This window comes from Oreochromis niloticus, linkage group LG3 (assembly GCF_001858045.2).
Source record: "Oreochromis niloticus isolate F11D_XX linkage group LG3, O_niloticus_UMD_NMBU, whole genome shotgun sequence".
Classification (NCBI taxonomy): domain Eukaryota; kingdom Metazoa; phylum Chordata; class Actinopteri; order Cichliformes; family Cichlidae; genus Oreochromis; species Oreochromis niloticus.
Window position 1 is genome coordinate 6,418,017 of NC_031967.2, and position 14,442 is coordinate 6,432,458.

General features: G+C 38.3%; 1 protein-coding gene and 1 pseudogene across 1 annotated transcript; both read right to left on the minus strand.

Annotated features, from left to right (window-relative positions):
- Window positions 1–4,866: 4,866 nt before the first annotated feature.
- LOC106097715 (uncharacterized) lies at window positions 4,867–7,579 on the minus strand. The gene is made up of 6 exons (XM_019349947.2): window positions 7,517–7,579; window positions 7,064–7,399; window positions 6,885–6,926; window positions 6,693–6,803; window positions 5,415–5,449; window positions 4,867–5,314 (listed from the first exon to the last, which is right to left on the minus strand). Exons 1-6 carry the CDS (start codon window positions 7,560–7,562, stop codon window positions 5,213–5,215), a joined length of 672 nt encoding a protein of 223 aa, XP_019205492.1. The 5' UTR covers window positions 7,563–7,579; the 3' UTR covers window positions 4,867–5,212.
- Window positions 7,580–9,486: 1,907 nt separating this feature from the next.
- Window positions 9,487–13,207, minus strand: LOC109195297 (uncharacterized; annotated as a pseudogene).
- Between the last annotated feature and the right edge of the window lie 1,235 nt (window positions 13,208–14,442).

The following is a 14,442-nucleotide window of genomic DNA, read 5'->3' on the forward strand; positions in this document are numbered from 1 at the left end:
AAGTCAGCCAACTATAGTGCAGGAAGCTACTGGAGGACTTAAAGAGGTATGCTATACTATGACCATTTGTACCACTGTTGACAAAAACATTGAAAAGACAAGAGCACTGTCCTAAATCACATAGTTCTGTACTTAGACTTTCCACCTGTACTGCAGTACTATACTAATGCCAATGCATTATTTGGTCTGTGTTTTTTAGTCTGTTGTTAGGTGGTTGGAAGGCATGATAACATCATGATGGATAAGTTTCATGAAGAGAAATTAGATTTCATTAATGGGGGAAAAATGGATACAATTCTGTACTAAGCTATTGTCCCAGACTCAGTACTCACCTGTGCAGCTCCACTCACCTGCCATCCATTGCCGATGATTACTCCTGCGCTACTTAAGGCCTCAGTGGAGTCTGATTCGTCGCTGGATCCTTGTGCTAACCTGTGTCAGTGTAACCCAGCATGCCTAGTGATTTCCTCAGGTTTTCCTAGTGCTCCTTGCTAACATCAACTTCTCCCCTTGTGTGTAGACTTCCTGAACCCTGGCCTGTTTCCCTTCCTCGTGGACCCTGAGTAGTTGAGTGTGAGTGAGCTTGGATTGGATTGTGGATAATAGTGAGTCACTGGCTGTATACATTTCACTCCGTTTCACTTGTGTAAATAAACCACCTTTTTGATTTTCATCCAGAGTGAGTCCTGCACCCGTAACCTTGACATACTGTAGGTAAATGTATGCTGAACATTTGGTAGTTCTAGCCCACCATATGATGGAGGAGGTTAAGACTCAATTGGGTAAAAATGTGTGGACAGACACATTTTGTGAATAATAGTAACACATTTATAATCACCCTGACTATAATAATCATGATAACAATCACTACTATGGAAATTTAAATAATTTTATTTATGAAGCATTGTTAAATATGACAAAAGACAGTGACCAAAGATGTGTGAAACAAGCAAACTAAAAGTAAAAACTATTTTAAGCTGAAGTGAAATGAAAAAAACCCACTTAATTACAAAAATCCCAAATAATTAATGACAATTTTATTATATTTAATACTGTTAAATTAAGATGTTTGCTTAACAAAAGATTGTTTCTGGTACTTCAATAGAAGTCTCTCACGTTTCACCCACTGCAGACTGCAGAGTGTAGTACTGAAAGCAACCAAAACACTGTCAAAATGTTGGGAGTGATAACACTCAAAAGAGATTTAACAAGTTGCCTTAATCCAAGATTTACAAGAAAACAACATAAAAATAAAATGAGACTGAGCTGCACACTGAATTAAAAACCATCAGCATGTAAAACATGGCTGTAGTCGCTGTGATGTCACTCACTCGTCATGTTTGGTTGTTTTTAGAGCCATAATTTACCTTAAATGGATGAGATGGCTGAGTGAAAAGTTATCAGCCAATAGCAATCTACACACAGATCCAACACAGGGAAGAGGGATGTGTCCCTATTACACCTTAAAGGTCACCAGTCTGATTCTTTTGCTATTGCCATGAGAAATTCATCAAGCCAGATTTCAAACTTCTTAGCAGGTCATATTGTTAGGCACAAAATTCCATTCCTCCAGATCGTGGGGGTCTCATTAACAGAATGTTATTGCACAGAAGCTATATGTGGTCACACAATGATCACCTTTTCCATCTAATGCAAAAAGATAACTATTGAGCTTGTCTCACGAGTCATGTAACAAACATTTAGAGTTTTGAAAAATGACCGACTGGAAACTCAACAATTTACATATGCATGAGAGTGAGTCTCCTCTTCTCTTTGGTATTATGAAAATTAACAATCCAGGCTGAATCCAGGTTCTGCAATGAAGAGCCAGACAATTTACACAGAGATGACCTCAAAAAACTGAAAAAATAGAGAAATGCATAAAAGTAAAATGCACCTTCCATGAATTGAGTCTTAAAAGTGGATTTATCTGCACATTTCTATTGTTTGTCTTTAAATTGAACTTATGCAGGTTTTTGTTGTGCTCATAATCTTTAAATGTGGAAACAAAACATTAAAACATTAAAAGAACAAGTGACAATTCCTTGAGCAGTACCTGTCTGAAGCCTCATTTTGACAACAAGGCAAATGATGACCTTAGTGAGAACGGCAGTCACAGCACTCAGGATCAGGCTTGTCAGGCTTGTTGTTTCACCAGCTTCTTCTAGAAGAAACATGCCCACATTTGATGTAAACAAGAAATTCAAATTTCTTCAAACATGATCCCAACTCTTCAATCTGACTGTGAAAAAGTAAGTTGGATATCTGTTTCACTTTGTCAGCTCTTATGAGACATGCTACATCATTCTTACCATGAACCTTTAAATATGTTGAGTTGACTATCACTTGGTGTCTGCCAAAATAAAATCCACAGAAATAAAAAGACAGACAACCCCCCCCCCCCAAAAAAAAACAATGCAGGCACCATGAACATGCGGACTGATCTGTGCAAGGGAGAAAGAAGGTAGTGACGTGACATTTTCAAACCATATCGTTTTATCCTTCTGCTCTGAGAAGCAAAAACTCAAACTGAGTAGATCAGCTTTTTGAATAAAAAGTACTGGTAATTTACTTAAACTGAGTTCTGATAACAAATTGAAAAAAATTGAGTTCAGTCTACTTAAAACTTTTAATTAAACACAATATTAGATTTTACAGTGGAGATTCCTCTACTTGCTTTCATTAAAATGCTGCTGTTCTATCGCAGTTGGCAACAGAAACTTTCCAGTATTCTCCAAAACTTGCATAAGATTAAATGTAGATATGAAAATACTCCAAACTTTATGGTTTTGCGTGCACAGATGAATTCTTTTTAGAGTCTTTTGCACATTTAAAAATGCAGAATTCTAGAACACTTACCATGGAAAGATTTGATGCCTGCTTCATGTTAATACACTTATAATAAAATTTTATAATACAACACTTTATTTATTTTGCACTACATTACACTAAACTATATTTATCATATAAGTAAATAAAGTGTAGGCTAGATCGGTCCTTAGGTGACTCCTGTGAAAAGATGCATACAAACTGGTGAATCAGAAAAGAAAGAAATCCAGCCTGCAGCATTATGTCCTTTCATGTTACTTGCCTGCTCTATTTTTTTATTATTGTTGTGAACTTAAGCAGTACCACAGTGGCTTACAAAACACTGCACTGTGGAGGGGGCAGTCAGACAGAAAGGCAACATGTCATTCTTCCTAGCTGTCTCCACTCCCCTAGTCACTGTTCTGTGTATATATAATCACTGTGTCCTTTTGTCCAATGTCAGAGCATCAGTTCACACCACAGAGGCTGCACTGTGAAAACAGAAAATCTGAGTGCAGCTGGCAGAGGAAATAAACGGCGTCTTTGCCCGCTTTGAAACATCACAACAGCAGCCCTCCTCTGCTCCAGCCCTTCTTCCATCCTCATCCCCACCTTCACGTGGCTCCTGCACCGCTCCACTCAATGTAACGGAACACAATGTCAGACTCGTGTTCCTAGCAGTGAACCCCAGGAAGGCTGCCGGTCCAGACGGCGTACCTGGCAAGGTGCTAAGAGCATGTGCCCACCATCTCACCTTCATCTTCACCAGAGTCTTCAAACTCTCACTAGATCAGGCAGCCATCCCATCCTGTCTAAAACCAGCCACAATCATCCCAGTGCCGAAGAAGTTTCCCATCAGTTATCTGAACGATTACCATCCTGTGGCCCTCAAACTGGTAATCATGAAATTCTTCGGGATATCCTGATATCCTCATTACCAAAATGGTCACTCTTGGCTTCCCCCCTCTCACATGTGCCTGGATAAAAGACTTTCTCACAAACCGGCTTCAGGCTGTAAGACTCGGCCCTCATCTCTCCTCCACTTGCACGCTTTATTTCCTTTTTTACCTGATTGTGTATTTGCACATTTTATATATTTTTTCTGTAAATACTGTCCATATGTATATAGTGATGCTCTGCATCTCATTGTACATCTGTATAGTGAAAATAAAGGCATTCTATTCTATTCTATTCTATTCTATTCTATTCTATTCTATTCTGACCTTTGGAGAGAATAAAGGTTTAAAGCACTGGCTTCACTTTCCAGACCCAAATCTATGTCCATCTTTTAAGTACAGTGTGCACCCCGAACCCTGTTCTTCATCTTGGGACTAGCAGCTGTTTTTACCTGCTGTGTTCTGACCTTTTCCACTCACCTGACCTCCCACCTGCCTGAACATATGACCCTCATTATGTCATTATGAAAAATGTGCCAAAATACCTGCAACAAAATGTGAAAAAATTATTGCCAGTTAATGTAAGTGCTTGATTGTAGTTCCTCATGCTAAGGGGGAGGGTGAAATCCCCCCCCCGCTCTGTATCTCACTGCATTTTTTCTGTTTTTTCTTTTCTTTGTCTAAACTTAAAATTTGTTTGATGACCTGAAACATGTAAGTGTGACGCATATGCAAAATAAAGAAAAAATTCAGGAAGGATGAAAATAGTTTTTCACAGCACTGGAATTCATATAAAAAAACTGAATGTAATCCGTCCTTACAGTGTTGAGTAGTTGTTGTTAAATCTGGCAACAATCATTTGTTAATTGTAATGAAAAGCAGAGTGCATGTCACAGGGGAGATGGACCAGAGTGAGCGGTTTCAGATGAGGCGGTAAACATTTCACACTGCTTTGAGCATTCACAAGTTTCACAGAGACGTGTGGACTGTGTGAATCCAGTTGGTGTAAGTCTGTTAGAAGTGTAAACCTGCAGACACCTCACTCATGCAGACAGTGGGCTTGTCCTTGTCATTATTTTTAGTAAGTACAACAAAAAACTGTTTTAAAAAACACTTAATATTTTATTCAGACATGCATCAAAATGACACAATCATGGTCATTTTTGTTTTTTCTCACTTTTACATACTTTTCCCCCCTAAGCTTTAAGCTAACAGGCCTCAGGATTTTAATATCAGCTGTTCTCAGCCTTTACTGTGTTGATTCTCCCCATCAAACAAGCCGTGTAGCTCACTAAATCTCCCACAGCTCCATATTCTATCACACAAGTGACCCTAAACAGACATAAGTAACTTAATTCTTCCATCTTAAAACACAAATCTTATTCTTCAAATCAAACAGGTCTTCAATGCAAAATGAAAAGTAAAATAACAACTCCCCCCACAGATGTGTCACAAAGAGCAGAGGACATCGGTTTCACTCGGAGCTGCAGTTCAGTTGCTTCCTGAATCTATCTGGTGACTGCATACACAACATTCGTATCAATTTTTCTTCTTCGTGGTTTTTGACCGAAAGTCACTGTAGCATAGTTCAAGTCATCAGAGCCCAGATTCTGTAAATTGCAGAAATTCATCACATGTAGTTTAAGATAGGAAATGCATGTTTCACACGATGCAGCATCATATATATATATAAAAGGAAGCTTGACTCACCTCACTTTGTTGTTGATCTTGCTGTTCATCTTCAGCTTAGTGACAAACAGAGAGAAACAGAGTGAGAGATACAAAACACACCTACTCAAAAAACTATTAAAAAACTTTCAGTAGAATTTTCTAATTGGAAATAAATTATCTGAATTTCAGGAGGGGGACCACGCCTCCAAACACGCTCTTCTGGGTCTATATATCCTCCACCTAGTTCTACAAGCTGTTCGTTCTCATTTTTGTGCCCCAACCTCCCTACCCCTTTTTCAGTTCTTTCACTTCTTCACTTCTCATTAGTACATGGGGATCTGCTAATCCCCTTCAAGGCCTTCCCCAAATTGCAGCTCGGTTCTTGTTTAAGCCATTCACGTTCTACTAAAAAACGCTGCCAAACCTAAAATGAGGACGTGGGCCCAGCTAGTGAATTAGCTACACTTTATATCAATTTAGGTTTTACATTGCAGATGACACAAAGTGACATCGCATCAGCTTCATTGTACTTTTTGTTAAATCCAAATTCTTAAATACTTAAAATATTAAATAATTATAGTAAATATTACATGGACCGCCAGAAATCTGGAAGATGTTGAGAGGTTTTCACATGTTAACACAATGTGTCGAAATGTGATGCTTACAGGTCATCTTCAGTGACTGATCCATGACATTTTGCCATAAACCTGGGTGTCACGGCAACAAAGTATTGTGTAGTTCTATAAGGTATGCCTCACGGGGTTTGATTAAACAGTAGTATTTGAAGTTCTAGACTTTAGAACAAAAGCCTACATTTTGGAAATAGTCACTTTAAGAAGAGTCTTGTTGTGATTTGGCACTGTATGAAGAAAATTTAATTAAAATTGGTAAAGTTTCCATGTTCCGCTGTGACCCTTTACTGTGCTCTAAGTTTCTCATGTTCTAATAAAACAATGTGATTAAGCATGAAAGTCATGTGCAGTTAAAGATATTGGATTTTAAAAAAAAGAGTTCTAAGGAGTGGGTTTGTCCATCAAATATCAACTTTGCATTTTTGCTTTTTGAAGAATAAGGACGGGTTTTTATTGTAAGACATTGATCAGTGAACTACATGGTTAAATAAATGGGCAAAGCTATATTCTTTGTAGATGGTGATATAATAACGTTATTTCTTTGCTTATTTCTGGTTGATGGTTTGCTTTAAAAATAATAAATCCTGTTGTTACAACCTTTCTGAAAAGGGCACTTTATTAAAAACTGCCACCATGTTGGAAAGGAAAATTAAGACAAACATTTTTTAAAAAGCCAGAGGAGTACCTTTCTGATGCTTTTTGATTTTAACAAGCAGCCCAGTGATGATCATTATGAGGAAAACAGTCAGAGCAGCAAAGATCGCACACATCAGCTCCATTTTGTCACCAGATATGTCTGCAACAAAAATTGGTCATTAGAGGTTTTTTGTCTATTTTCTGGACTGTTTGTCTAACAGACTAAAGAAAGGACTCTTACTTTGAGACATGTTGTTGATGTCATCATCAAGTTCATCATAGCCTTTGATTGTAATGAACAATTGTTATTTTGATTTCATTTGAAATGATCACAGTCTGGTTTTATACTGGTTTTAAGAAACATATTAAAAGAAGGAAAAACACAGAGAAATCCAAACAAGCAAGCAGATTAAATCTTACCTTGAACTTTTAAATGCTTCACACTAAAAAGTGGACGTCCACTTGTGTAAAATCCACAGAAATATAGTCCAGAGTCAGATACAGCCACCTGTTTGATTTTGAGAAAGACAGTAGTGATGTTGGAGCTCATTTCAAAGGATCCGCTTTGAAATCCATCGCAGTATGAAACGCTTTTTGTGTTTTCAAACATGACTGCGATACAGCTGGCATTTGTTCTGTTGATCAGTCTGAACAAGAATGTTAAACCACTATATGCAGAAATGTTGGTGCACTGCAACATGACTTCTTCACCAGGCTGGACCTCAACAGTCTGAGAAACTGACATGGATATCCAGTCTGAAACAAGCACAGATGACAAACGGTTAACTTTCTGTAAACAAAAAATAAAAAATTTCTTTGAATAAACATGTAAATGTTTATTTCAGGGTAGCGTAATTAAAGACCAATACTCACTGAGCCTGCAGAAAAGTAATGTAGCTATCAAAGTAAATGTGTTCATGGTGTATGACTGCAGCAAAGCAATGTCCGGTAATGAACTCTGCTCTAGAAAGTATGCTTTTAATGTAAAGAGGCGGGGTGAACCTCTGTCTTTCCTTGTTCTTTTCTTTTCTTTTCTTTCTTTTTTTGTGTTAAAAACACGCCCCGGGTTCTGTATTCTGTTTGTTAAAGTGACCACATAAATGCTTTCAGGAAAAAGACATACTCAGTATGTTGGTTTTAATTTAAAGATGGTGTTTGGTACTGTATTTACTATAGAAGTTACTTTTATTATACAAAATATATACATAATATAACTTTTGTTGACCATAAAAGGACTTTAGGTTACCCCTCATATGTTGTACATAGTTCTTTAAGCCTGCCACATGTTCTTTTGTCCTCCAGACTATACACCATGTCAACATGTGCCAAGTTTTTGGCTAATAGCTCTTTGGAAAGCACCTTGTTGGTCTGTCAACCTGTGTTATCTTTTGAATTTTCCATTGAACTATTGAAATGGGAATATATTATGTGTTTATTTGACAGGTTGCTGCTAATAGAGTGCTTAAGAACAAAAGAGAACAAAACAGGACAAACAGACAAACGACTGGACTGATAATAAGTTAAAAAGCAATCAATGTCTAAAAGACAAACTTTGAAAACCTATTATTGAAGACATCTTTAACAAAAAAACCTGATTTTTGTTTCTGAGAAAAATGAGATCCACATATGAGGACATTCGCTTTAAATTTCAATAGGACAGTGGCAGTATAATGTTCTCGTAAGTGGATATCAGGCCCTTTTAGAACAAAATTTAGTATTTTAGTCTAGACAACCCAAAATGTAATGTCCACATATGTGGACGCCAGGTCCTAGGAGGTTAAGACTCAATTGTGTAAAAATGTGTGGACAGACACTTTTTGTGAATAATAGTAACATATGTATAATCACCCTGACTATAATAATCATGATAACAATCACTACTATAGCAATTTAAATAATTTTATTTATGAAGCATTGTTAAATATGACAAAAGACAGTGACCAAAGATGTGTGAAACAAGTGAACTAAAAGTAAAAACTACTGTAAGTTGAAGTGAAATGGAAAAAAAAAACTCCACTTAATTACAAAGATCCCAAATAATTAATGACAATTTTATTATATTTAATACTGTTAAATTAAGATGTTTGCTTAACAATTTGAAGATTTTTTCTGGTACTTCAATAGAAGCCAACACTAACCTCTCACACTTCACCCACTGCAGACTGCAGAGTGTAGTACTGAAAGCAACCAAAACACTGTCAAAATGTTGGGAGTGATAACACTCAAAAGAGATTTAACAAGTTGCCTTAATCCAAGATTTACAAGAAAACAACATAAAAATAAAATGAGACTGTGCTGCACACTGAATTAAAAACCATCAGCATGTAAAACATGGCTGTAGTCGCTGTGATGTCACTCACTCGTCATGTTTGGTTGTTTTTGGAGCCATAATTTACTGTAAATGGGTGAGATGGTTGAGTGAAAAGTTATCAGCCAATAGCAATCTACATTTATACACTATCCAGGTGCAACACACAGATCCAACACAGGGAAGAGGGATGTGTCCCTAAATTACACCTTAAAGGTCACCAGTCTGATTCTTTTGCTATTGCCATGAGAAATTCATCAAGCCAGATTTCAAACTTCTTAGCAGGTCATATTGTTAGGCACAAAATTCCATTCCTCCAGATCGTGGGGGTCTCATTAACAGAATGTTATTGCACAGAAGCTATATGTGGTCACACAATGATCACCTTTTCCATCTAATGCAAAAAGATATCTATTGAGCTTGTCTCACGCGTCATGTAACAAACATTTAGAGTTTTGAAAAATGACCGACTGGAAACTCAACAATTTACATATGCATGAGATTGAGTCTCCTCTTCTCTTTCGTATTATGAAAATTAACAATCCAGGCAGAATCCAGATTCTGCAATGAAGAGCCAGGCAATTTACACAGAGATGACATCAAAAAACTGAAAAAAATAGAGAAATGCATAAAAGTAAAATACACCTTCCATGAATTGAGTCTTAAAAGTGGATTTATCTGCACATTTCTATTGTTTTGTCTTTAAATTGAACTTATGCTGGTTTTTGTTGTGCTCATAATCTTTAAATGTGGAAACAAAACATTAAAACATTAAAAGAACAAGTAACAATTCCTTGAGCAGTACCTGTCTGAAGCCTCATTCTGACAACAAGGCAAATGATGACCTTAGTGAGAACGACAGTCACAGCACTCAGGATCAGGCTTGTCAGGGTGGTTGTTTCACCAGCTTCTTCTAGAAGAAACATGCCCACATTTGATGTAAACAAGAAATTCAAATTTCTTCAAACATGATCCCAACTCTGTGAAAAGTAAGTTGGATATCTGTTTCACTTTGACAGCTCCTATGAGACATGCTACATCATTCTTACCATGAACCTTTAAATATGTTGAGTTGACTATCACTTGGTGTCTGCCAAAATAAAATCCACAGAAATAAAACCCAGAGTCAAACAAGTCTGTGTGTTTGATTTTAAGGAAGACAGTTGAGATGTTGGATGTCACTTCAAACTTTCCATGTCTAACTCCATTGCAGAATGAGACAGGATCAGTAGGGATATAAATGGATAAAATACAGCGAGCCTGGGTTTGGTTGACTAGTCTAAACCAAATAATTTGAGTAGGAAAACTGGAAAAGTTGGAGCACAGCAGTGTAGCATCTCCTCCAGGCTGGACTTCCACAGTCTGAGACTGTAAGAGAGAGATCCAGTCTGAAAAGGACAGCAAAGAAATGTAGTTCTGAGCTGGTAAGACCAAAACAGATATTAATACCTCTCAGAGGTTTTAGTAGACTTTAAATTCAGGTTAGCTGCTTTTTATCAAGTTCAACATGCTTTAGCATTTTGGATTTTGAGAGAAATTTAGAGCCAGTACTTACTGAGACTGCCGAGCAGTAAAACTGTTCTTATAGTAAAGCTCATTGCTGTGCATATGAAATCTTTCAGCTTCAATAAGAAAGTTTCATTAGGAAGGCGTGTTATTTCCTATTTTGACCACACAAGCTCAGACAAAAGAACTTGCAGACCACCAAAAAAAACACCACAGCGCTGTGCTTGGCTTTTTCTTTTTATTGTATTTATGCAGGTTTGTGTTGGACGAAGATAAAGTTTGGGCCTAAGGAATACGCCACGCTGTCATCGAGTTTTAGACTTCAAGTATTTTTCTCTGCAAGGATGGTCATCCTGAAGCTTATAAAGGGAAAATCACTTTGATCTGGAAGGCAAACTTACAACTGAACAATTCTTGCATTTATTCAATTAACCCTGGAGAACCCATGGGGTCAAATTTGACCCCATGGTTTCCCTAGAAAACCAATGGGGTCAGATCTGACCCCACTATTTGGGTAGTACAGTTTGGATTCAGCAAACATTCCTCAGACGGTTTATCATTGGGGAAGATTTACAGTTCTTTTATCCCCCCCCCCCCAACCTGTCCTGAGTACTCCGCCTCACAGCTATGGCAGGATAGACTCCAGTCCCTTCCTGGGACCCTTGTAAGGATAAGTGGAAGAGAACAGATGAATAGACCAATGAGCTCCACTGGATTTGGACGACTGAATATAAATGACGTGTTGCAGAAAGCTGTCTGAGATTCTATCAGCTTTGTGACATCGTAGCACCCCGCTGCACTGGTTCTCAGACAGTGGGGTGGGGCCAGTGGTGGGGGTGGGGTGTGGATGATAGCGTGAAAAATGTACGTTGAAGGGAAAGTAAATAAAAATGACTTTACTGGTATTTTCTATAAATAAAGTACAAATTGGACCATTATGAAATTATGGCTCATTTTTAACAAAAGGTGAGGAGTGTGAAGATTTTGTCAGATGCTGAATGAAACAAGGGCAACCTCTGCAAAATTAGGTCAATGTGGAAGTGACGAAGAGTTGTTCCTTAGACTTTCTGTAAAAGTGACTCTGGCTAACTAATTTTCCATGGCTGTAATGGGAAAAAATGAATGCATTAAACTTTTTAAGGCATTTTCACTAAGAAAACAGCCTCTTACTGGATGTCTCTTTCTCTTTCTCTAAAATCTCCATCCATGGTGACTGATGGTAATATTGAGTGGGCTAACAAATGCATTATGTAGTTCACACTAACAGCAGCAGCATCGCATCCTCGATACCACATTGCAGCCACAACACCTTGTCATTGCAACACAAACAAAACTATATAAAGAAATACCCAGAACGCCACTCACACACACACATTCTCTCTCACACTTACCCACAAACCTTTTGACTATTTGTTTCTGTGCACACTAGCAAATGCCTTTTTTTTCTACAAAAACAAAATACACAACAGTGATGTAATGATGGCTGAATGATCAGAATACTACAATGCCAGAAAAATCTATTTACTTTCTGTTGGTGCAGCTAAGGATGTTCTGCAAAATGTGTGGAACTGTAGAAACTGCCAATACGCTGCAATTGCAATGTCACAACTATTTTGCGGCATAGTGACTCAAACAACTCCAATAAAAGGAGTTGTTTGTACAGCAGAAAAAATTCGTCTTTAAAGAAAATATCAGGCAAATGGAGGGAAGTGTGTGGCAAACTCCCTGGAATGAAAGATGACACTTTACTGATGAATTTTTAGGTTTAATGGCAATAAACCCTCAACCTCACCATAAGAGCTGGGGATGTGTACACAAAAACAGCGTGTAAGTTAAAATCCATACACTTACAAGTGTTAATGTTTACAACATAAAATAACTTAACCTTCTACTTAACATTTAACAAATGCACAGTTTTGGTCACACAAAATATCTCACCATGTGCTTATTTACATCATAAACATTCTTTGTGCCTCTATCAAGGGGGCTGCTAACTACAAAATAAACTCCCCCCTCCAACATCCCCTGATTGCCGCCAAATTGCACGTCGACAACAGTTATATGGGAAGCCATTCCTTCAAAATAATAGCAATAAAACTCAAAATCGTAGCTAATAGTAAATAAAGGCAATAAGCGCCAAAATAAGATACAAACAAATACATAAACATATTTAGGGTCATTTAGCGTGTTACCTTATTTTATAGCAGAGGGAGAGAAAGAGAGAGATGTCCAGCTTATCTGGCTAACATTATTTAGAGAGAAGCTCACATCGCCAAACTTTCTGGGATACAAACATATTAATCACCCTGTGATTGAAGTCTGGTGTTTTTTTGGATCAAGTCCTGCTCAATACACAGTACAGCCAGTGCGTTCAGCCTGTCGCACCCTATAGTACTTCAAAAAAAGGATTTGATCCTCTTCAGTGTGCTAAAACACAGCTCTGCCTCTGCTGATGTCACGGGGTTTCTGATGGTTAGATGTGTTCATTTCAGCATTTCAGAAAAAGTGTCCTGAAGTTTGTTCTCTGTCAGCATCCTCAAAAGTGACATTGCAGCGTGTAATCCTGCAAACTCCGCTCCAGTGTACAATAATTTCAGTTTCTCTTTACATATCAGTGGGAAATGTTTGATTGCAATGTCCAGCTGCTTCTGGGGGAGACGTTCCTTAAACTGCAGAAACAGCTCAGGATCAATAAGCTCAAACGACACTAAGTGCTGTGCTTGCTCAAAGTGAGCCTTTGACTGCTCCATCATTACGTCACAGCACTGTGCTACTATACTGACACGTTGTCAGCCCACCGCATCCTGCGCGGCCTTGCTGCAGCTTCAACTCTGGATGTGACAGTGCGGTATCTGTGGTCGGCTTGTTCTTCAGTTCACCGATGGAGCAGAAAAACCTCTCCAGGGCCTGTCTGCTTTGGGGGCATCTGTGGTCTGTTTTTGAAGAATGTTGTATAAAATATCAACAGTGCTGTAGTAGAGGTTTTACATTTGTTTCATACAATGTTCATTATCCAACAGCGTGCCGGACCTGTGACACTAAAATTGTTCAATCTGTTTTGTAGTCAGTCAAAATGCCATTACGGATACAAATTTGGTGTGTACTTACGTACAGGCATCCACTGAACATGACCCGTGAAGCAAATTCAAACCATATCCTGTTGTAGCAACCCTGGCTTCAACCTGCTGAAATAGCCAGGCACGCCCTGAGTTCGTTTTACTTTTGCCTCGTATGTCCTGGAATCTTGTAGTTTGTTCAGATGTAACTTTGAAACCCTAAGCTGTGCTGTTGTTTTTAAAGAGAAGAAGCTTTTATCCTGGCAGCCCTTCTGAATATGATGTAGTTGTTCACTGTCATAGACTTTGACATGCTAACTGAGGCCTTCAGAAGCTGAGATGCAGCTCTTGGGGGTTTTTTTTGTTAGATAATAACATACACTTTATTGATCCCCTTGGAGAAATTACTTTATCTGCATTTAACCCATTCACTCAGTAAAGCAGTGGGCAGCCACCAATCAGGTGCCCAGGGAGCAGCGTGTAGGGATGGTAGCTTGCTCAGGGGTACCTAAGGATAGCCGTTTAGTGGATTCGAACCCCCGACCTTCCAATCATGTGGCAACCACGCTACCTACTGAGCTACCCTTGCCCGTTTTTTTGCCATTTCTAAGCATTGCACAGTCTGATTGTGGGGTTAGTTTGCTCGGACATCCACTTCTGGGAAGATTGGCAAATGTCTTGAATGTTTTCCTCTTGTGAATGATCTTTCTCGTTGAATGATGGACTTTTTGTTTACTCTAGAAATTACCTCATAACCCTAGATGGGCAGCAACAATTGCTTATTTAACTGCAAGATACTGCTGATGTGTTTCTTTCTTGGTTTGTGTTATAGTATCCTTGAACGATTCAGACCAAGAAGCTGTGAAGACTTGGGCCACTGATGATCAATTAATCATACACATTCCTCTATCAGCACCTGACTGCGATGC

Bases quoted from the DNA above. Each gene is read 5' to 3' on its own strand.
- LOC106097715 (XM_019349947.2), bottom strand. From the start codon at position 7,562: ATGAACACATTTACTTTGATAGCTACATTACTTTTCTGCAGGCTCA. The intron at 6,804-6,884 runs GTAAGAGTCCTT...TTTTTGTTGCAG, and splicing joins CATCAACAACATGTCTCAAA to ACATATCTGGTGACAAAATG. The intron at 5,450-6,692 runs GTACTCCTCTGG...TTTGTCACTAAG, and splicing joins AATCAAAAAGCATCAGAAAG to CTGAAGATGAACAGCAAGAT.